The sequence below is a fragment of the Anomaloglossus baeobatrachus genome, chromosome 6 (assembly GCF_048569485.1).
Source record: "Anomaloglossus baeobatrachus isolate aAnoBae1 chromosome 6, aAnoBae1.hap1, whole genome shotgun sequence".
Lineage (NCBI taxonomy): Eukaryota > Metazoa > Chordata > Amphibia > Anura > Aromobatidae > Anomaloglossus > Anomaloglossus baeobatrachus.
In genome coordinates, this window is record NC_134358.1 from 238,983,981 (window position 1) to 239,006,112 (window position 22,132).

The 22,132-nt window shown below is 41.1% G+C and overlaps 1 protein-coding gene across 3 annotated transcripts in view; it reads left to right on the top strand.

Annotated features, from left to right (window-relative positions):
• Positions 1-22,132, top strand: part of MAK (male germ cell associated kinase) — a 116,821-nt gene that overhangs the window by 83,043 nt on the left and 11,646 nt on the right. For 2 of the 3 annotated variants that reach the window (XM_075314763.1, XM_075314762.1), the window contains exons 10-14: positions 1,850-2,031; positions 3,182-3,309; positions 7,305-7,433; positions 17,373-17,498; positions 20,535-20,627. In XM_075314763.1, the coding sequence (XP_075170878.1) occupies positions 1,850-2,031; positions 3,182-3,309; positions 7,305-7,433; positions 17,373-17,498; positions 20,535-20,627 (658 nt within the window). The remainder of the gene's footprint in view (positions 1-1,849; positions 2,032-3,181; positions 3,310-7,304; positions 7,434-17,372; positions 17,499-20,534; positions 20,628-22,132) is intronic. The other variant, XM_075314764.1, reaches the window with a different exon arrangement.

The following is a 22,132-nucleotide window of genomic DNA, read 5'->3' on the forward strand; positions in this document are numbered from 1 at the left end:
TGTTTTGTACTGTTAATGAAGATGTACTAGTTTTTATGTATACCCTTTTCACTTGTAAAGCGCCATGGAATTAATGGCGCTATAATAATAATAGTAGTAATTACAAAGCTTCTCCTATGCTTTCAATGCGTGCAGCACATGGATGGCACAGAAATGCCATCCTTCTGCGGTACATGTTTTTCAATGACCCATAGGCTTGTATTAACCCTTGTCACCCAAGCTGCCTGAAAAAATATGGACATGTCTCTGTGAGCTTCAAATTGACACACAGTCCATGTGATTACACAGATATGTGAGCAGCACCATAGGTTATAATGGGTATGTGTGGTACCCATAGAAAAAAAAACAGCTCCAGAGACATGGACATGTGAAGGGGGCCTAAAATAGACTACGCCACAGAGGAGCAGTGGGGATCAGTATAAGAATTTATGGCCTAATTCATTATTGTATTTGGGTCTTATTTTACCTAATTTTGGTGTTTTTTGACTGTTTAATTTGCTCCTTTTTCTTTATTCATTTGCACCTTTTTTACAGTCTGTTGTTTTTTTTTTTTTTTTATGTTTGCTGTTTTGAGCAGGATTTGTGGTTTCTAGATGATTTCAGCTGATGCACGTTTTAAAAAGTCGCTATTTTTTTCTAGTGCAAATCTGCTCCAGTCTCCTCCCCTTCACCTCAAAGTGAGTTCAGATATATCTGACATTTTTGAGCAAATTTTGTTAAATGTTACCAGCACATGTAACTTTTTGCTCAAAAAGTTGCAAAAAAATGAAAGCAAAAATGTTTTTTTTTTATTTTGCACAAGATTCATGAACCACTTGAGCCATTCTGAAGAATTTGACATAAAACACATCAACGAATACCACAAGGCAAAAAAAGAAAAGAATGATGGTGAATCGGCTAAATGGTTCTCTTTATTTTCAGGCTACATTGGGTCTAGTTTTAAAAGGAAAAAGGGGTGGACAACCCTTCTCAGAGAAACATCTACCTGTAAGCAGGCTTTACACGCTACGATATATCAAACGATATGTCGGCGGGGTCACTTCGTAAGTGCCGCACATCCGGCGCCGTTTGACATATTATAGCGTGTGACAGCTACGAGCGTCTGTTAACGAGCAAAAATACTCACCTTATTGTTGCTCGTTGACACGTCGTTCATTTTCTAAAAATTGCACGTCCTTTTCTGCGCCGGTTGTTCATCGTTCCCGGGGCAGCACACATCGCTCCGTGTGACACCCCGGGAACGCTGAACTGCAGCTTACCTGCGTCCCGCTGGCAATGCGGAAGGAAGGAGGTGGGTGGGATGTTTACGTCCCGCTCATTTCCGCCCCTCTGCTTCTATTAGACGGCCGCTGTGTGACGTCGCGGTGACGCCGAACTTCCCTCCCCCTTCAGGAAGAGGATGTTCGCCGCCCACAGCGAGGTCGTTTGGAAGGTAAGTATGTGTGACGGGGGTAAACGACTTTGTGCAACACGGGCAACAAATTGCCCATATCGCACAAACTATGGGGGCAGGTGCGATCGCAAATGCGATCACACGAGAAATTGAAGCATGTAAAGCAGGCTTTAGTCTCAAGACAAAGGATCTTTGCAAAGAAATCTAACACATAGGATTTCTTCAGAAGATCCTAATTTTCACCCAGTTGTCGCAGCCGAGCCAGGAATTATACAGTCTATGGGTTTGGTTACTACACTGTCTTTATTATTTACCCAAGATGTTGTAGCACTAGTTATATGCAACTGTGGTTCATTTTTCCATATAATTTTTATCACATATATAAAATAACCTTTTATCCAGCCACTGTCCTATCAGACTGCAACAGAAACCCAGATTATTTCTGTTTTTTCTTAGAAGCCAGTAACTAATGGGCCACAGAACAGCGTTATGAACCTTAAACATGGAAGACGACGCTGGGGCCAGTCAGTTCTAAAAGACAGCTGGGATGAATTTGATACGGACTTTGGTATATCATATTCTAAGAAGCCCAGCATGACCATGCTTAAAGAGAATAAAAATGATGATCCTTTATATGGGTGAGATTCAGCATGAAATTAATTACACATCTGTATAAAATGTAAAGGATTTAATTTTGTAACAGTTTAAAGGGATAGTCCGGTGCAAACATAGAGTTAGAAAAAAATGTGTATTGTAGTGGTACCATTGGTGGCTTGGACTGCGATAATCAAATGTGTTTTCACTGGGATACTAGTTAAAAAAAAAAAACAATCTCCACCTTTATTTGTCATAATCCAAAATTCAGTGCCGCAATGAAGATTAGTCACAACATTTTTTGCTTCAAAATTTTTTTTCCCTATTTTCCACTTCTAACACCTATCGCCTGGTGCTTCTTTTATAGTCCGAAAAATAAGGTAAAAGTTTGAAAATTGCAAAATATTCAGAATTGCGATATTTTCACAAAAACGCAAAAAAATACATAAGTTTACTACTAACATGAAGTGCAATATGACGTGAAAAAATATTATTAGAATCACTGGGATCCGTTGAAGAGTTCTATAGTTATTATAGCATAAAGTGACACTGGTCAGAATTGAAAACAATGGCCGGGTTAGCAAGGTGAAAACAGGCTTTGAGATAATGGGTTAATATTGATAGTGATATGAAAAATTTTAAATAATTGAGAAAAAAAAATCTATTTAATATAAAAAGCTGTTTTATACACTAAGGCTGGGGCCACACGGGGACTATTGCGATCCACTTGCATGACACTCGGCTCGTGCTGGCAGTACAGCAGAGCCGAGTGTCATGCGTGTGTCCTTGCAACTGAGGTCCGTTCGTGCGAGCAGACCTCAGCTGCGGGGGGCGTGCCAGCACTCAGGAGGGGAGGGAGGGATTTCTCTCCCTCTCTCCTGCGTAGTCGGCTATTGCCATTCTCGCACTGTACTGGCGGTACACCGGTGTACTGCGAGTGCAGTGCGATTTTTCTCTCGCCCCATTCACTTGAATGGGTGCGAGAGAAAGAGTCTCGCATTACAATCGCAGCATGCTGCGATTGTTTTCTCAGTCCGATTAGGGCTGAGAAAATAATCGCTCATGTGTGCTGACACACAGGCTAGAATTGGTCCGAGGGGAATGCGATGTTTTATCGTACTCCACTCGCACTGTTTTTCTCGCCGTGTGGCTTAGGCCTAAACCCTTTTCTTGAAAGTATTGTTTTGTTTTAAGGTTTACAGATCCAGCTCCCACTGGAGAATTAAATAAAGGTTCATCAAATGTGGGAATTCTAAGAACAGACTTTGGACAAGCAACATCTGCTAAACAACACTACCTTAGACAGTCACGATATCTACCAGGTAAGTCATCATATGGTAATATGATAGGAATAGAGTTGTCTGGTTGGGAAACTCCTATTTCACAGCATCGATCCACCTGAGGCTTGAATGATTGTGGGTCATTATTTTCTATGCTTAGAACTCCCATAGTAAGCCTTTTGGTTGGCCTTATTTTCTCTTCAGTGCTGCAATTTGTTCCAATAGATCACATGTAGGCAGAAACTGGTTTTAGGTTTGTTTAGGCCAGGCTGTCCATAGGTAACAATTTAGTTCTGGGGCAGACTTTTATTTAGTCTATTCTGAGAAGATTATTATGCATTGCTGTCGGGTCGATACAGTGCCTTGAAAAAGTATGCGTACCCAGTGAACCTTTCCACATTTTTTTCACATTACACCCACAAACTTAAATGTATTTAATTGGGATTTTATGTGATATACCAAAACAACGTAACAAGTATTTGTGAAATGGAATGGAAATGATACATTGTTTTCTAATTATTATTTTAAAAATATATAGATCTGCAATTGTCACTTGCATTTGTATTCAGCCCTTGTATCCCGAAATAAATTCCTTCCAGAAGTCACCTAATTAGTAAATTGAGTCCATCTGTAATTTTAACCTGGAATTTTTTCCACAGTATAACTACAGCTTTTCTGTGAGGCCTCAGAGGTTTATTTGGGAACAGTTGGGATCAAACAGCATCATGAAAACCAAGGAACATACCAGACAGCTCAGAAATAAAGTTGTGGAAAAAGAGAAAAGCAGAATTAGATTATAAAAAAAAAAAAAAAAATTAGCCCAATCTCTGAATTTCTCACAGAGCACTGTTCAATCCATCATCCAAAAATGGAAGGAGTATGGCACAACTGCAAACCTACCAAGACTTGGCCATCCACCTAAACAGACAAGGAGAGCACTAATTACAGAAGAAGCCAAGAGGTCCATGGTCACTCTGGAGGAGCTGGAGAGATCCACAGGTCAACTAATAGTGGTATACTCAACAAATCTGGCTTTTATGGAAGAGTGGCAAAAATAAAGCAGTTTTTTTAAAACAAACCATAAGAAGTCCTGTTTGTAGTTTGCAAAGCACCATGTAGAGGACACACCTAGCATGTGGAAAAAGAATTTCTGGTTTGATAAGACCAAGGTTGAACTTTTTGGGCTAAATGCAAAACGCTATGTGTGACGGAATACTAACACTGCACATCACTCAGAAGACACCAGGGAAGTTACTTGATGGGAATATGGATGGAGCTACATACAGGGCAATCCTGGAGGAAAATCTATAAGCGGCTGCAAAAGATTTGAAATGGTATAGGTAAACTTTTCAGCATCACAATGATGCTAAACATACTGCCAGAGGAACATTGAAATGGTTTTGATCAAACATATTCATGTGTGTGAATGGACCAGTCAAAGTCCAGACCTAAATCCCATTGAAAATCTGTGACAAGACTTGCAAAATGGCTCTAGCTCAGTTAGATTGGATGGAGGCGTCTGAACAGCAGTTTTCAAGCAAGAATGAGATAAAATAAAAAAAAAAAAAATCACATTCCACCCGGACCCATGTTACTCTATGGGGCCGCTCCCATGAGCAATTTGTTTTCTCTCAGACCTAATCGGACCAAAAAAAAAAAAAATTGCAGCATGCTGCAGGTGGAATCCGGTTAGTTTTCATTTGCACCCAAACAAGTCTATGGGTGCAAGAGAAACATCGCACTGTATGTGCATTACACCGGTGTAATGTGAGTGCAGTGCGAGAATCGCATCCGCTGAAAATGGAGGAGATAGGGAAATAATGCCTCCCTCTCCTCTGTAGCGCCCGCCCAGTCATCCGCAGCTGTGCTGTGATCGCAGGATCGCATCACATTGGCCTGAAATTCGCATAACACTGGGCTTAAACTCCAGCCAAGCTGGAGCCAAATGTCATGGGATTGACTCGCATTAATGCCCGTGTGTCCTCAGGCTAAATGGTCAAAACTGGAAGAGACATACTCCAAAAGACTTGTAGCATAAATTGCAGAGAAAGGTGGGCCTACAAAGTATTGACTCAGCGGGGCTAGATACAAATGCATGTCACAGTTTTCAAATTTTTATTTTGTAGAGATTTGCTCGTTTTCAGGTGGTAGCGTTCAGACAAGCACAAGGATTCTTGAGGCAACAGGACAGTTTATTAGACATTCATAAGCCTCCAGCACGAAGTGAAACAAAACAAGAGCCCATACCACGGTACAAGATATGAGCAGTTCAGCTGTGCTGTGATAAAGGGAACCTGTCAGATGTAATGTGCACCCAGAACCACGAGCAGTTCTGGGTGCATATTGCTAATCCCTGCCTAACTGGCCCTGTATACACTACATAGATAAAGAGATCTTTAGAAAAGGTATTTCTAAAACTCCTTTATGATATGCTAATGAGCGCTCAGGGACTAGTCACAAGGGCGTTATATCCCTGCAACTTATCGGCCCTCGTAGCATGTTAGCATGCCCTAGGGTCATATTAACATGCTACTCAATGCCCAGCATCATCTGCGGTAATGCTCGTACCTCTATCCGTTGTCACTGCATCAAACACCAGGCAGTGCGCATGATCAAAAGTCACCGCACGTCCAGTCATGCGCCCTAGACCTCTCTGAAGCCAGGAAGTGTACACCCGGCTTCCTAGTGCGCATGACTGGAAGTGCCGGTACTTCTGCTAAGAGGGTGGATTAGTCGCGGGGATATAACGCCCTTGCGACTAGTCATTGCACTCATTAGCATAGAAATTAGCTTTAGAAATACTCTTCCTAAAGATGTCTTTATGTATGCTACTAGATACAGGGACGGTTAGACAGGGGTTAGCAATATGCAGCCAGAACTGCTCGTGGATCTGAGTGCATATTGGACCTGATAGGTTCCCTTTTAATTTTCCTCTCCGACTCTAGCAGGGTCTGAGCAAATCACACAATGTCTCTCTACCTTGCAGAGCCAGACAGACTGAGTTAAAGGGGTACTTCCATCTCCATTATCCTATCCCAATATGTAGTTGGTGTAATATTAGCAAATACTTCCATTTAGAAATGCAGTATAGTTATCCTGAGTACCCATGTCGCTTACTTCAAGTGCAGGACATTACTGTAGTTAAGGTATCTATGGTTTCGACCACTAGCAACTAAATGTCTCTATATGTGTGGTCATAATCATGGATACCTAAGCTACTGTAATGCCCTGCACATGAAGTAAGTGACATAGCTAATCAGGAGAACTATACTACATTTTCAATTGGAAGTATTTCTTAATATTATGACACCTACTACATATTGGGATAGGGTCTTGGAGAATGGAATACCCTTTTAAGTCAGCTTCACCTGCTGGATTTGGAGGATGGGGAAGACTGCTTCCTCCTATTTCTTCTAGTTGTTCCTAAAACCTGAACCCATATTGGTCCTATTACCCCTCTCCGCACCCATCAGTGCTGGAGCCTGCTTACCAGGTTTCATATGGCCAGAGGCTTGTCACCTCATTAATACACACCTCCAATCCAGGATCCTGCTTGCTTACAATTTTTAAAATCTTTAGAAACAATGTATCATTTTCTTTACACTTCACAAATACTTGCTACCTTGTGCTGGTATTTCACATAAAAATCACAATAAAATACATGTTTGCTGGTGTAACGTGAAAAAATGTGGTTAAGTGGAGTATGAATTTATGAATACTTTTTCAAGCCACTGACCATGGCTTAGGACACAGTTTGGGATATACGATAGCTTCCTGGAGGGGTATGGTTAAGCCTGTGCTCTGTCTGGCACTAAGCCTTCACTTCCGCTTAAGCACAAATTCATAAATTCTTTAAACTACTTGGGCGAATTCTATATTTGTCCCAGCTATGTGATCCTACATAGCTTCCAGATCTTTCAATTTCTTCTAAAGTTATTGTTTTTTCTTTGGATCCTTTCTAATATATTAAATCTACAATCTGGCATGAGAAATTCAGTTTCTTGTAATAACATTGCTTTTATTTCAACCACATCAAGGTATGAACCCAAAGAATATAGGGCTAATATCTGCTAATAAAGAAGCAGATCAGTCTACCTGGGGAAGCGCTTTATCCACAAAACCTCTTGCTCCGCTAGGTGGAATTACATTTACTAGGAACAACGCAGGTAAGCAAGTTTGCTCATTTGTAGGCAAAAAAACCCCATATATTTTCAACATCTTAATATATACAGTGACAAGCAAAAAGGTAACAATGTTTTGAACTTTTGACTTTGTCTTCATATCTCACCATCCACTACAGTTTCGAACATGATTACCTTCATTTTATAGACAATCATCTTGGCTATCTCATACATAAATTTGACTTGCAACTATTTAGCATATGATTAGATATGCAGATTCTTGTCATGTCACGGCATGGTTACTGTTTTGCTTCTTAAAGTCTAAATTATATTTTTTATTATTTTGCTAGTATTTTGTAAAATCCACCTTTTGGCTTTCAACACTGCCTGAATCCTTCTGGGAAGCTCTCAATCAGATTCAAGCATGTATCGACAGAAATCTGATCCCAGGTTTCTTCTACACATTTCCAATGTTAATGCATACTGGTCGCAACTCACTTGGATATTGTTAAAGGGTGGCAGTGATAACAGAGGACCCAAGCTTCTAAACTGGCACTCCGGATAGGGAGGCCCTAGCTGGCTGTCCCTGATCCCAGAGATACGTCTAATGGTGATGAAACCTGAAAGTCAAAAGTTCAAAACATTGTTATCCCTTTTCTCTTTAGTGTATGTATGTATGTATGTATGTATGTATGTATGACGCCCTGGCCTATCAGGTCGTCACAGGGTATTGTGCAATATGCCCTTCTGCATGATATCCATCTCCTCCTTGGTTACGGGTCCCTGGCCTTCGGTGTTGCTAAGAACAAGCTAATCAAAACTCTAGAAACACTCTGCACCACACACACCAGACACACCAATGGACAGCCTGAAGGGAATAGGACTGGCCAAAAGGGGGGTTGGTTAGGGGAGGTCAGGAGTGTCATGAGACAGAGACAGAAGTTGAGTGGTGACTCTCAAGAGGAGAGGTCAGGAGCTGGGCTCCTCGTAGACTAGGTGGCAGACGTTGGTCTAGGCCTGGTAGGAGCTGGAACCCCGTTCGCAGGGGATTGTGACAAGGGGCACGGAACTGCCGAGGAGGGTAGCCGGCGGCCTTGTGCCATCTTCGGACAGGGGCCAGGGCACAACTGGGTACGTGGACCCTAGGCTGGGAAGTAGCTTCAAGCGTCCCGGTAATTCACCCGACGAGGACAGAGCCTTTAAGATCCATTCTCCACCTGCTCCAAAATTGGGGTACTAGCGCAACGAGGGGGATAGGACTTTCCCAATCCGTAGTAAAGAAAATCCCAAGTGTGAACCCTGAGAGCAAGCTCACTCCGTTAGCCATACGGGTGAGCGGGACCCGACTAGTTTTATACTACAGGGACCAATCAGTAGAAAGGTGCCAAGGAAAATGTCACAGGCTAACAAGCAACACCAAAGGGCATGGGATCCAGGCGTGCTCCCTCCCTGCTGCAGCTGTGCTCAGAACTTCGGTTTACAAGTTGTCGGTGTCAGCATTATTGGACTGAGTGAGTACACAGTGACCCCTACTTCCCCTACGGTACCCTCCGCCAACATCACCGAGCCCCAGGGCATCCCCCCTACCCACGGAGGGGTTAAACACCTGGCTGCCATCCCATTGCCACCGTGTGCTCGCAACGGCAGCGGTGGTATCCCACCTTACCACACACAGTGGGTGATGTCACGAACTCTAAACGTACAGTCCTCTGTAAATACTCCCCCTTTTTCTTTCGAGTGGCTGCACGACCCCCGGGTCCGGAGAACCCCTCGAGCCTCCGCGAATCCGTATCCGAGCAGTACCGGCTGCTGACACGGGGGCGGCACATATGTATGTATATTATATAAAATACATTGTAGCAAAGCCAAGCAAGACTGCTTTATAGCTCAGCACTGAAGGTCTTACATGCACCTGGCCAGCTTTAACTAAGGACCATGGCATGTGTTCACATGTGTCTCGCACTCTGCTAGGGAGATTTAGCAAGTGCAGTGTGCACACTGCTGAGTAACCAGGCTGTTTTAAATATTCCCGTTTGGTGCTGGAAGCTACAGGAGCTCAGTCTGAAGGGGACACAGAGACTGGTAGGACCGTGCCCCCCTATTCATGGAAAGTTGGCTCCAGGAAAACTGACTGTAATCTGTCCAGAAGACCCTGCACAAACTGTTTATTTGCTGATATACCTCTGTGCCCAGAAGACGCTGTTTTGTTTTGAATGCCTTGAAGTTTTATGAAAGCAATACAACTGCACATTTTTATAACACTCTGGGTTGCCTGTGTGAATGCTACCTAATGCCTTTATCAAAAAACGAAAATTCCTTTTACCTTAAAATCATAATTTTTATTGGACATATATGCCACAAACAGAGTACATACATACATAGAATAATAAAAATATATTAAATTATTATTGGAAAGAAAAGCGAGAAATTTTTTTTTATCCTTCTCTCACCCTTCCTTACATACGGAGGTCGGCGTCCTAATTGATCATGACGCCCCCGTTCCTCGTCAACTGACGTCCTATGCTGACCCTCCACTCACTCTCAAAAGACATCCAGTGTGTCTGAATAGCAGTGGGTAAAGTTCAACACCAAAGATAAAGCCCACAAGATTATGTATACACATAAGATGTGCAAAGGAGGGAATTATGTCCGTCACTAATCATCTGTCGTAGACTAGTAGGGATGGGCCAGACTACGTCCTCAAGTCGACACACAATAAATATCAAATATTGACTTAAGCTGTTTTTTTGTCCAGGATTTACCCTACGCGTTTCGCCCCTTAGTTAGAAAATGGGGGCTCATCAGGGGTATAACAGCATGGATCCTTGAAACACACAGCTTCAAACCTAGAATAGAACACAGGGTTTACTTTATCTTAAACCATAGAGACCACTGTTGTAATCACCACAATATGGCATAAAAATAGTGAATCACTGACCATTATAGAATCGCACCAGGACCAATAGATAATATGGTACATCCTCCAAAAAACAATAAAACACCACTTCATGCACCTAGCAATCAAAAAGGAGGGGCATTTTTCACTTGTATATATTTAATAAAGCATAAGCTCCATAGAATATATAATTATTTGAGGAAAAAAGTACAACAATCCAATACCTGGTAGCTTGTTGCTGAACGTAGAGTCTGAATCAAGTTCAGGCTAAATTGCCGCAACAGACAAAATTCGTGCATCCACAAAATTAGTCATGTGGAGTATGCAACCTTAATAAAAAAATATATTAAATTATATACCGGTTATAATCATCCTCAGATATGCACCAGAAATTGTGCACCCCACCAGCCTGCTAATAGAGGGTAATACTCAGTGCAAGTGATATCTCACCACCCATAATGTGTACACCACACCAAACCATACATACCCAGGCTTTCAGAAAACAATATAAGCAGAGTCCTTAGATAGCGTTCAAGCCCTCTGCAATACCAATCATATAAGAAACAGTATTGGCAACAAGCCCGCTGTATTCACATGAACATATATGTAAGTATGCATAAGCATCAGAACTGCACAACATAAAGAATTCAAATACCTGAATCGCATCAAGGAAATAGTCCCCAGGTAACGATATGTACTCCATCTGGGCGTTCATTCACTAGCTGATACTCCAAATCCAGTTTATATAGTTGAAAATCGCGCCAAAAAACAGAGAATCAAGTCATTTCCTGTCAGGCAGTGCAACCACCAGATAGTACCCACGGTTCTTTTGCACTCGCCGATAGTTCCGACGCAAAAACTTTCCTATGCACTGCGCACACGCGCCACATATCTCGCGCATGCGCACTGTAAGCACCCACAGTCATATTGACCGCGTCTGAATAATACATCAGTGCGCACACTGCAGCAGCGCGCGCACACGCATTAGGATAGGCGAGGAGTGCTGTAAGATCACAGACACTACCTCGCACGTTACCTTTATAGTTCTGGTGTATATGTGTACCAGACAACAATAGGATTTGATGCACAGATAGTCGCCCCTACCATACAAAAGCATATAGGTGTAAGGGGTACATATATAAATATCTGTGCTTAAGATGCAACCCACATATACACTCATGGGCATACATAATATACACTCAGGCCAGAAAATTATAAACTTGAATCCATCTAAGTAGGTAAGTGTCGAAGGGGTACATATATTTAATTATATTTATTTCAGAAGTAACCTATATATACTGGCAGGTAACCAATATACATATACATTAGACAAGGAGTGTGTGAACACACATTCATATAGGTAGCTATATGTGGAAGGGGTGCATATATACATTAGATACTCATAAGTATATACGATAAATATAAATATAAAGGGCCAGGAATATGTAATCACAGATTCATATACCCACAGGGGAACAACTAGTTACAGTGGTCAAATATAGACAATTAAATCTTAATCAAAATATAGTCAATAGAAGAAAAATACTAATGTTCCTACACTGTTTTATTACATATATGTAATAGATATTCAATGACCCAGCCTTATAGTGCTGAGATTAAGTATAATATATCGGTCCACTATAGACCATAATTAGATAGAAAAATATGGCCGAATCTCAATTTATCCTGTTACAAGAAGCTAGTGTAGCTGATTTGCTCATTCAGGCCGTCTGGATACGCGGACTCCATCCAAAAGATCCATCTGGCCTCCCTTTGTAATAAGATTCTGTCCCAATCACCCTTACGCACAGGTTCGGGGACTGTCTCAATACATTTAAATTTAACGTCATCAAAGATGCCTCCATGTTCTGAATTAACGTGCCTTGCTATCGGGGTATCTCTATCATTACGGATGTCCCCAAGGTGCTCCCCTATCCGAACACGTAGTTGTCTTTTAGTTTTTCCAACATAGTTTTTCGGACAGGTACACGTAAAGAGATAAATTACCCCTTGGGTCCTACAGTTTGCAAAAGATCTATTCCTATAAACCCTCCCAGTCCGCGCACTACGGAATTCCTTGGAAGAGTCAATAAAACTACAGAATTTACACGACCTACATTTAAAAGTCCCATGCTCTCTTTGTTGTAGCCAAGTTGAACCTAAATTCTCGGGAGGAGAAAAATGACTCTTTACAACCAGATCCTTGACGTTACATCCTCTTCTAAACGTCACTGCAGGGTATGGGAAGATGGTCTCTTCTAGGTCTCTGTCTTGTTGAAGTATACTCCAATGGTTCCGCAGAATCCTCATGACTTGGGAGTTCTGATCATCATACGTTGCTATCAATCTAGTTCTGGTCGTTTCTTCCTTCTTCTTGGTGTTATGCAGAAGGCTCAATCTCTCCGTTCGGGCTGCTTGACTGAAGGCATTACTTATCATTTTTTTCGGGTAACCCCGATCATAGAATCTTTTAGATAGTTGGGACGCTTGTCGCTCAAATTCTTGATCATTTGAACAGTTTCTGCGAATACGCATAAACTGTCCCTTCGGGATCCCCTTCTTCAGATTAAAAGGGTGATAGCTTTCCCATCTGAGAAAGCTATTTGTTGAACTCGGTTTTCTATATAGCGTCGTCTCCAAAAGTCCATCCTCACCTTTCTTAATAAAAATATCAAGAAAAGATATTTTATCCACTCCAATTTCGTAAGTGAATCGAAGTCCCATGTTGTTCTTATTCAACTCACCCACGAATTCCTCAAAAGATTGAATACTACCTGTCCAAATGACCAGCACATCGTCAATGTACCTCCCCCAGAAATAAATCTGGGGGTGCCAATTGACTTCCTCATCCCCAAACACCACTGTATTCTCCCACCAACCCAGGAGCTTGTTAGCGTATGTGGGAGCACAGGGGCTCCCCATCGCTGTGCCCCTGAGTTGGTGGTAGAATTTTGAGTTAAAGAGAAATACGTTACGCATGAGGATGAATTTCATAAGTTCCAGAATAAATTTATTGTGTGCTCTATACTGATTACCTCTCATTTGTAGGAAGTATTCAACAGCTCTTATTCCTGCTTGATGGGGGATGCTGGTATATAAAGATTCTACATCAATGGATGTAAGGATCATGTCCTTCTCCAGAACTATCCCATCAAGTTTAGTCAAAAGGTCTAGCGTGTCCCGTATATATGAGGGAAGTGATGTCACAAATGGTCTCAAAATACGGTCTACATACGTACTACAGTTTTGAGTAAGTGAGTCGACACCTGAGACGATCGGCCTACCTTTTATGGGACTTGTACCCTTGTGGACCTTAGGTAGGGCATAAAAGGTTGCTAATTTAGGAAACTTTGGGCATAGAAAATCGAATTCAACTGATGAAATCAGCTTATCCTCATTGGCTTTCAATAAAAGCCCTCTCAATTCCATTTGGTATGCTGGAGTGGGGTTTTCCCTTAGTTGTTCATAACTCGTTCGATCTTTAATTAATGTCTCGCACATACCAACGTATACATCGTGGTCTAAGATAACTACGTTTCCTCCTTTATCGGAGGGTTTAATTACCACCGATTTGTTGGACTCGAGATTGTGTAATGCCTCCCTCTCATCAGACGTGAGATTGGGTATCGATGCATTTTTTTTTAGGATCTATTTTCTTAATCTCTTCTGTGACTACTTTGCAAAAGATGTCAATAGCAGCATAGTCACCCAGTGGGGGGGCCTTCTTGCTTGTGTTCCTAAGGTCCGTGAAGGGGCCTTCACCCTGGGCTCTAAGTCCTTCATTTTCTAATTCAATCAATATATCCATGTCTTCTAATATATCATGTGAGACACCAAGTTCAAGACACCTCTTTTTCTCCACCGATGTAAAATATTTCCTCCATTTGAGTTTTCTAGTGAAAAGATTAATGTCTTTGATCCAATTAAACGCATCGAATTTCGTCGTCGGAACGAAAGATAACCCTGTTCTTAGAATATTTTCTTCACTTTGAGATAGTTTATACTTTGACAGATTAACAATTTGCATATCGTATTCCCTCCTTGTGCAAGTGTCTATTTTGTGCGATGTTCTCCTCCACTCCTCAGATTGTATGTATTTGTGCTCGCCTGCTCTAAAAAAAGAGGAGGATGAAGCCGAGGATGACGACGCAGGTGGTTTTGATAATTCTGTGGGAGTTCTGTACCCTTGATTCTGGTAGCCCTGCTAGCCTTGGTATCTCCCCTTTCTCCAATTGTTATTAAGGTTGCATACTCCACATGACTAATTTTGTGGATGCACGGATTTTGTCTGTTGCGGCAATTTAGCCTAAACTTGATTCAGACTCTACGTTCAGCAACAAGCTACCAGGTATTGGACTGTTGTACTTTTTCCTCAAATAATTATATATTCTATGGAGCTTATGCTTTATTAAATATATACAAGTGAAAAATGCCCCTCCTTTTTGATTGCTAGGTGCATGAAGTGGTGTTTTATTGTTTTTTGGAGGATGTACCATATTATCTATTGGTCCTGGTGCGATTCTATAATGGTCAGTGATTCACTATTTTTATGCCATATTGTGGTGATTACAACAGTGGTCTCTATGGTTTAAGATAAAGTAAACCCTGTGTTCTATTCTAGGTTTGAAGCTGTGTGTTTCAAGGATCCATGCTGTTATACCCCTGATGAGCCCCCATTTGCTAACTAAGGGGCGAAACGCGTAGGGTAAATCCTGGACAAAAAAACAGCTTACGTCAATATTTGATATTTATTGTGTGTCGACTTGAGGACGTAGTCTGGCCCATCCCTACTAGTCTACGACAGATGATTAGTGACGGACATAATTCCCTCCTTTGCACATCTTATGTGTATACATAATCTTGTGGGCTTTATCTTTGGTGTTGCACTTTACACACTGCTATTCAGACACACTGGATGTCTTTTGAGAGTGAGTGGAGGGTCAGCATAGGACGTCAGTTGACGAGGAACGGGGGCGTCATGATCAATTAGGACGCCGACCTCCGTATGTAAGGAAGGATGAGAGGATAAAAAAAAAAAAAATTCTCGCCTTTCTTTCCAATAATAATTTAATATATTTTTATTATTCTATGTATGTATGTACTCTGTTTGTGGCATATATGTCCAATAAAAATTATGATTTTAAGGTAAAAGGAATTTTCGGTTTTTGATGATCATACTCTACCTTGGTATCTATATTCGTTTTTTTACCTAATGCCTTTACAAATGGAAAACTGATGCTATATCAACTGCAAATAGAAGACATTGGGGCAGACATCAAAACTGGAGATTTCTATACAGGAGGTGAACTAAGTATTGAACCCATCACCATTTTCTAAGTAAATATGTTTCTAAAAGTGCTATTGACATGACATTCTCACCAGAGGTTGGTAACAAACCATCTAATCCACACAGACAAAAAAAAATAAAAAATCAACCCATAGATGTCCATAAATTACGTTATGTAATAATGAGTAATGACATTAAAAAGTACTGAACAAATGAAAAAACAAAGGTGAAAAAAGCAATGAAAAGTCATGACACCAGCTGAAAACTATCAGCAATTAGAAAGCAATCTAGCCATTTAGTGAAAAGTAATATCAGCTGGTTCAACTGGTGGCTGATAAAAAAAATACCCCAAAAAAACTGCCTTATTACCAAAGTGCCACACAAGATGATGGGTAAAACCAGTGAGCTGTATCAAGACCTTTGTAATCCTATTGTTGCTAAGCATACTGATAGCATTGTTTGCAGAGTAAATTCTAAACCACTGAAGGTTCCAATGAGCACTGTTGGGATCATAATCCAGAAGTGGAAAGAATATCCCAGGTGTTTCCTGCATGATTGCAGACAGAGGAGTAAAAAGAATTAGCAGAAGAGTTGTCCAAGAGTCACACCTGTGGAGAGCTACAGAAATACCAAATCAGCAGGTACAATGAATATATTCACACTCACCAGGCAAGACATTGTTGAACAAAAAGCATGTTCAGGCACATATAAAGTAGACAAGCCTATGAAATACTGGGAGACAATAGTCTGGTCAGAGAAGACCAAAATTGAACTCTTTGGATGCCATAATACGCACAATGTTTGGAGGCCAAAAGGCAATGCATAGCACCACAAAAACACCATACTAACAGTAAAGTTTGGAGGTGGGAACATCACATGACCTGAATCCAATAAAAGATTTATGGAAGTAACTAAAGCTTAGAGTTTATAGGAGTCCACGGAACCTTCAGGATTTAGAGAATGTTTGTGTGGAAGAATGGGCCAAAATCACACATGAGCAATGTATGCAACCAATTTCTCCATACAGGAGGTGTCTTGAGGCTGTCATCACCAGCAAAGACTTTTGTCTGAAGTAATAATTAAACGTCAGTAAGGCATGTTCAAAACTTTTTTTTTTTCCCTGTGTCATTTCTCCTGTCTTATAGACATCTATGGTTTTGATTTATTTGCCTTTGTGGATTAGATGGTTGTTACAGACATCTGGTGATAAATTCATGTCAATAGCACCTTTAGAAATATATTTACTTTAAAAAGATTGACACGTTCAATACATACTGTATTTCACCTGCTATAGCAGTGTAAAAAACTATTGTAGGAAATTGTACAGAGCACTTTAGTTAAGGAATAGGTTGTCCTAAAAGCAGCTGATTTTGTGACATATTCTGGTGTACATCTTAATATATCTGTTTAAGGCTAACTTCTCGGGTTGAGTTCTTTGACGCACTCAAAAACTCAACTGAATTGAAACAAAACACAAGATATCTAATTTTGGCTAATAGGTAAATTTTTGATGCAGCATTGCTGCACTAAATACTTATAATTGTCACTTAGCCGAAAAATTGGTGCTAATGTCTTATTCTGGTATTTCACTTTTTTTTTTTTTACTTTTAATGATTGTGGTACAGAAAGTAAAAATGTTGTGCCGTTTGCAACTTTTTGGGGTTTAGTTGACACCAAGAACTGAAAAACTGCTCAATAAATATGGACTACTATGTGGCATCTTTTGGTTTTCTTCTCAGTCGGCAAAACAAGATGCGAGACTATTCACTGTAACATTACACAATTGTATTGTCTTCTGCAGGAACTTTCGGAGGACATGTAGGCCCCTCATACAATACAGCAGGGGGATACATCCCTTCATTTCATAAGAAGGAGGTTGGTTCAGCAGGACAGAGAATACAACTTGCACCAATTGGACCTGCAACAAGTAAGACACATGTCTACTGGAATCTTAAGTTATTTCTTAACTTAATTTTTGTGTAACTGTATCCAAAACCCATTCTTGTAATCAGTTTTCATTCTTCCTGTGTACACGCTGTCCTTTATGGTATGACAATGTCAGCACTGATGGATAGTGTATGTAGGTGTAGTCATCAATTTTAATTATATTTTAAGGATTACAAGAACAGCACAATGTAAAGAAAAATTCTCCAGAATTGGAATCTGAAATATTAAAAAATCCTCCAGATTGTCCCACATTTAGCATTTTAACATCGTATTACTCTTATTCCTTTGCCATATATTACATTATTATTTTTTTAATAACCTGATAAGATACATTTGACTTATCAGTGCTACAGTCTTTGTTTTACTGTTTAATAGGAGAAGCTAAGAGTTTTTTTAAATGGAGAAATGATTGTAAAAATTCACTCACAGAATATAAATGGGTACAATAAAGATGTATTGAAGGAGAAAAAAAAAACCTAACATGTGAGACCGGCCTTAGGACAGGTCATTAGACCTGAACTTTAAAGTTCGGTGTTTATACCGAACACAGACTATACAAAAAAACAAAAAAAGTGTTTGAGTTCAGTTGCTTTATGTATGGTAACCACTTGCATGAGCATCAGTATCAGTGTGCTCTGGTACACTGAGCGCTCAGCCCAGTGCTTGATTGGCTTACACTTGGGGTAGTGTGTTTTAAATATAAAATAAAAAAAAACAAAAAACAGTGACTTCCAATAGGGTTCAGGTCAAGTCCAGAACTGAACTTTAGGCTGGACTCACACGAACGTATGAAAAAACCGTCCCATCTCATCCAAGAGAGTAGGACGATTTTTTCTCACTTGTCATCCGTGTGGCGTCAGTGTGCAATCCGTTTTCTCAGCAGCTATTGGTGATTTACAGGACAATTTACAGTCATATACAGGAGCATTTACAGTGTTCTTTGCTACATGATAGAATTGTATCCAATGTCACTAGGATGGTCCGTGTGACGTCTTTTTTTTTTTTTTTTTTTTTTTCTTGCACCCATTGAGTTGTATTGGTGAGTCTCAGATGATTTCGGCAGCAAATCGCAGCATGTTGCAACTTTTTTCTCATCCAGAATCTGGATGAGAAAAAAAAAGCTGACCATCTGCTCTGCCTAATTGACCAACATTGGTCCAAGTGCAATAAGAGATTTTCTCACATTGTACTCGTCCAATTCATACACTCGTGTGAGTGTACCCTTAGGCCTCGGTTCATTTCTCATGCAGATATGGCATGAGAAATCTTAAACATGAAGAGGAGAGAAGTAGTGATCATGAACGGGAAGCACACCCAAGTGAATATATAAAAAGTATAACCTTTATTGAAGCAACAATTAAAAACCATTAAAACCAGGAAAAACACCCAAAGATGGACCAGAATGAAACAACCCCCCACATGCAAGACACAAAGTAATACCTCCCCAAACAGCAATACAATTGGATCATATTGCATCAATACATGCACATTATATACAATTATATGTCCTCTAAAGACGATATAGACCCAGTCCAGCCATATATATGTGTATAAGAGTATATAGAACAATCAACATCAGAAAATGTATATAGAAATATTAGATAACCTAAAAATCAATGGATGGAATACTCACAGGAAGAGATATAGTTGTACCGAATATCTGACCAAGAGGTAATACAATTACCGTGCATTTTTTTTTTTTAAGATAAGGGGAGATCTATAATCAACAGGTCATTATGCAAATGCCAACCAGCCTCCCATATATGATCCATAGATGGAGCAACTCTGAGGAGGTAAAGAAAAAGAGGACAAGCGGGTGGGGTGGGGGTGGGGATGGGGGGATAGAAGAGATCCCGCAAACAGCGGCTTACTCAGGGAAAATGCGTTCTGCTATTTTTGGCAGTGCGCCCCTCCTTTTCTCTTATGGCATGAGAAATCAATTGCAGATGGACACTGCCCCATAGTTTTGCACTAGAGTGAGAGCAGTCTGATGTTTTAAAACGCAAGTGGAACCGAGCCCTTATCTAAGGTCCAGCTGAACTCCCAGAACCTGAACTTGCATGGGTCCGCTCATCTCTAGTCATTAATAAAGATCATTGGGGCCCCTACACCCAGGGCCACAGCCACCAGCATGTCAGCCAGAACACTACAGCTCAATACACCATGTACTTCAGCTCAGCTACTACTGAAGATGTGATCTGAGCTGCAGGACCCTATAACGGCCACTGTACGGTGCTGTGGTGTTCCATCTCTGGTCAGACCCCACACTGGTGACCATCCTAAAACCTCATTCAGACACCAGTGATTTTTTTCACCAGTGTTTATTAGTTTGGTCAGTGTGTCAGTTTTTACAAGGAGTTTGGTCAACTTCATCAGTCATTTGTATAACAAGAAAACAGTTTGTTTATCCATTGTTTTAATTTTTATTTCATAAATCAGTAGTACACATGAAAATAAGCAACTTTATAATATATCTTAGAGAATTGTGCTTCTTTCTCTGCCAGAATGGATGTCATTATCAAAATTCTCAATTCGGAGGTATAAAGTCTTGCAGAAAAAGAAGCTAATTTCTTTGATAAGATATATTACAAAGTTTCTAATTTTCATGTGTACTATTGATTTATGAAATAAAGTGTTAAACGACGGTTACACTTTAAGCTTCTCCTATGAAACATTCCTTGAGAAACAGACCGCAGACAGACGGTATTCAGCTGCTGTCCGTGTTGGAATACTTTAATCTTTCCTACTTCTGCATAGTCACTTGTCTAGTGAGCTGGAAAAAGTGTCCAAAACAATACATATAATAAATGTGCATGGAAACTCTTTGGTAAAAATGGAGTCAGAATTTCCACTTTTTTCCCCCTTTCTTTTGTAAGTAAATGTTCCATGGTTGTGGTCACTAAACTTTCATTTTAAGGTAGAAATCCCATTTCCTGCAGTAAACTTGTTCTATATCCTACACTTCCTGTTACTTTCTTTTTCTCTTTATTGTATGCATGTTTCTCTATTCTGTCAGCTTTGCCCATCAGCAGTGATGCTGTGAACACTAAGCCAAAAATTATCAAACCAAAGCCTACCTGTCAGAAAGCAGTTATTGAAAATGTCCCAGGTAATCTCTAGATTGAGACTGTCTGCCATGCCCTTCCTTAGATCCCGAGTTTTCTTATCCCTTTTCTACACTGATTCAGTCCTGTATTCTAGATTTGATGTGTACATTCATGTGTTTGAATATTTACAGCTTATAGGTGAAACCTCTATAAAAGACCAGCCCTGATCGAAACCAGATATTTTAGTTAGATTTTTAATTCCATTAGATCCTATGATATTTGACCAATGGATAGAAAAGGGTGTCCGTACTAAAAACTGAACAGTTTATTCCCATCTTAAGGCCCAGTCACACACGACGACTTACCAGCGATCCAGACAACGATACGACCTGATAAGGAACGCTGGTAAGTCGCTGGTGAGATGTCACATAGTCAGACCTTACCAATGACGCAGTCACGATCAGCCACCTATATAACTATCTCGGCGAGCCTTGGGACCATGTGAGGAGGTCGTTGGTAGGCGTCAAACACAGCGATGCATCCTGCCCAGCAGGAGATCGCCTTTGAAGAAAATGGTCCGGCCCATTCAGCAGTGAATAGTGATCTCACAGCTGGGGCCTGATCGCTGGTAGGTGTCACACATAACGAAATCACTGACGAGATCGTTGCTGCGTCACAGAAACAGTGACTCCGCAACGATCTCGTTAGCAATCTCGTTGTGTGTGACAGGGCATTTAGCCTTTAAGATGTTTTGCTGGGTTCACACATAGTGACGCAGCAGCGATCACGACGGGCGACCTGACCTTATCAGGATCGCTGCTGCGTCGTTACATGGTCGCTGGTGAGCTGTCAAACAGGCAGATCTCACCAGTGACCAGCCCCCAGCCAGCAGTGACGGGTGGAAGCGATGCTGCGCTTGGTAACTAAGGTAAATATTGGGTAACCAAGGGCTTGGTTACCAGATATTTACATTGGTTACCAGCGCACACCGCTTAGCGCTGGCTCCCTGCACGATAGAGTACACATCGGGTTAATAAGCAAACCCTTGCTTATTTACCCGATGTGTACTCTGGCGTACAGGGAGCCGGCAGCACAGGCAGCGTGAGAGCGGCGGACGCTGGTAACTAAGGTAAATATCGGGTAACCAAGGAAAGGGCTTCCCTTGGTTACCCGATGTTTACCTTGGTTACAGCTTACCGCAGGCTGACAGACGCCGGCTCCCTGCTCGCTTCAGTTCGTCGCTCTCTCGCTGTCACACACAGTGATGTGTGCTTCACAGCAGGAGAGCAATGAGCAAAAAATGAAGCAGGACATTCAGCAACGAGCGGCGACCTCACAGCAGGGGCCAGCTTGTTGCTGGATGTCACACACAGCGACAGCGACGGGACGTCGCTGCTACGTCACAGAAAATGGTGACGTAGCAACAACGTCGTCGCTGTGTGTGACACCACCTTTCTTCGGCGCTCTATTGGGAGACCCAGACGATTGGGTGTATAGCTACTGCCTCCGGAGGCCACACAAAGCATTACACTAAAAAGTGTAAGGCCCCTCCCCTTCTGGCTATACA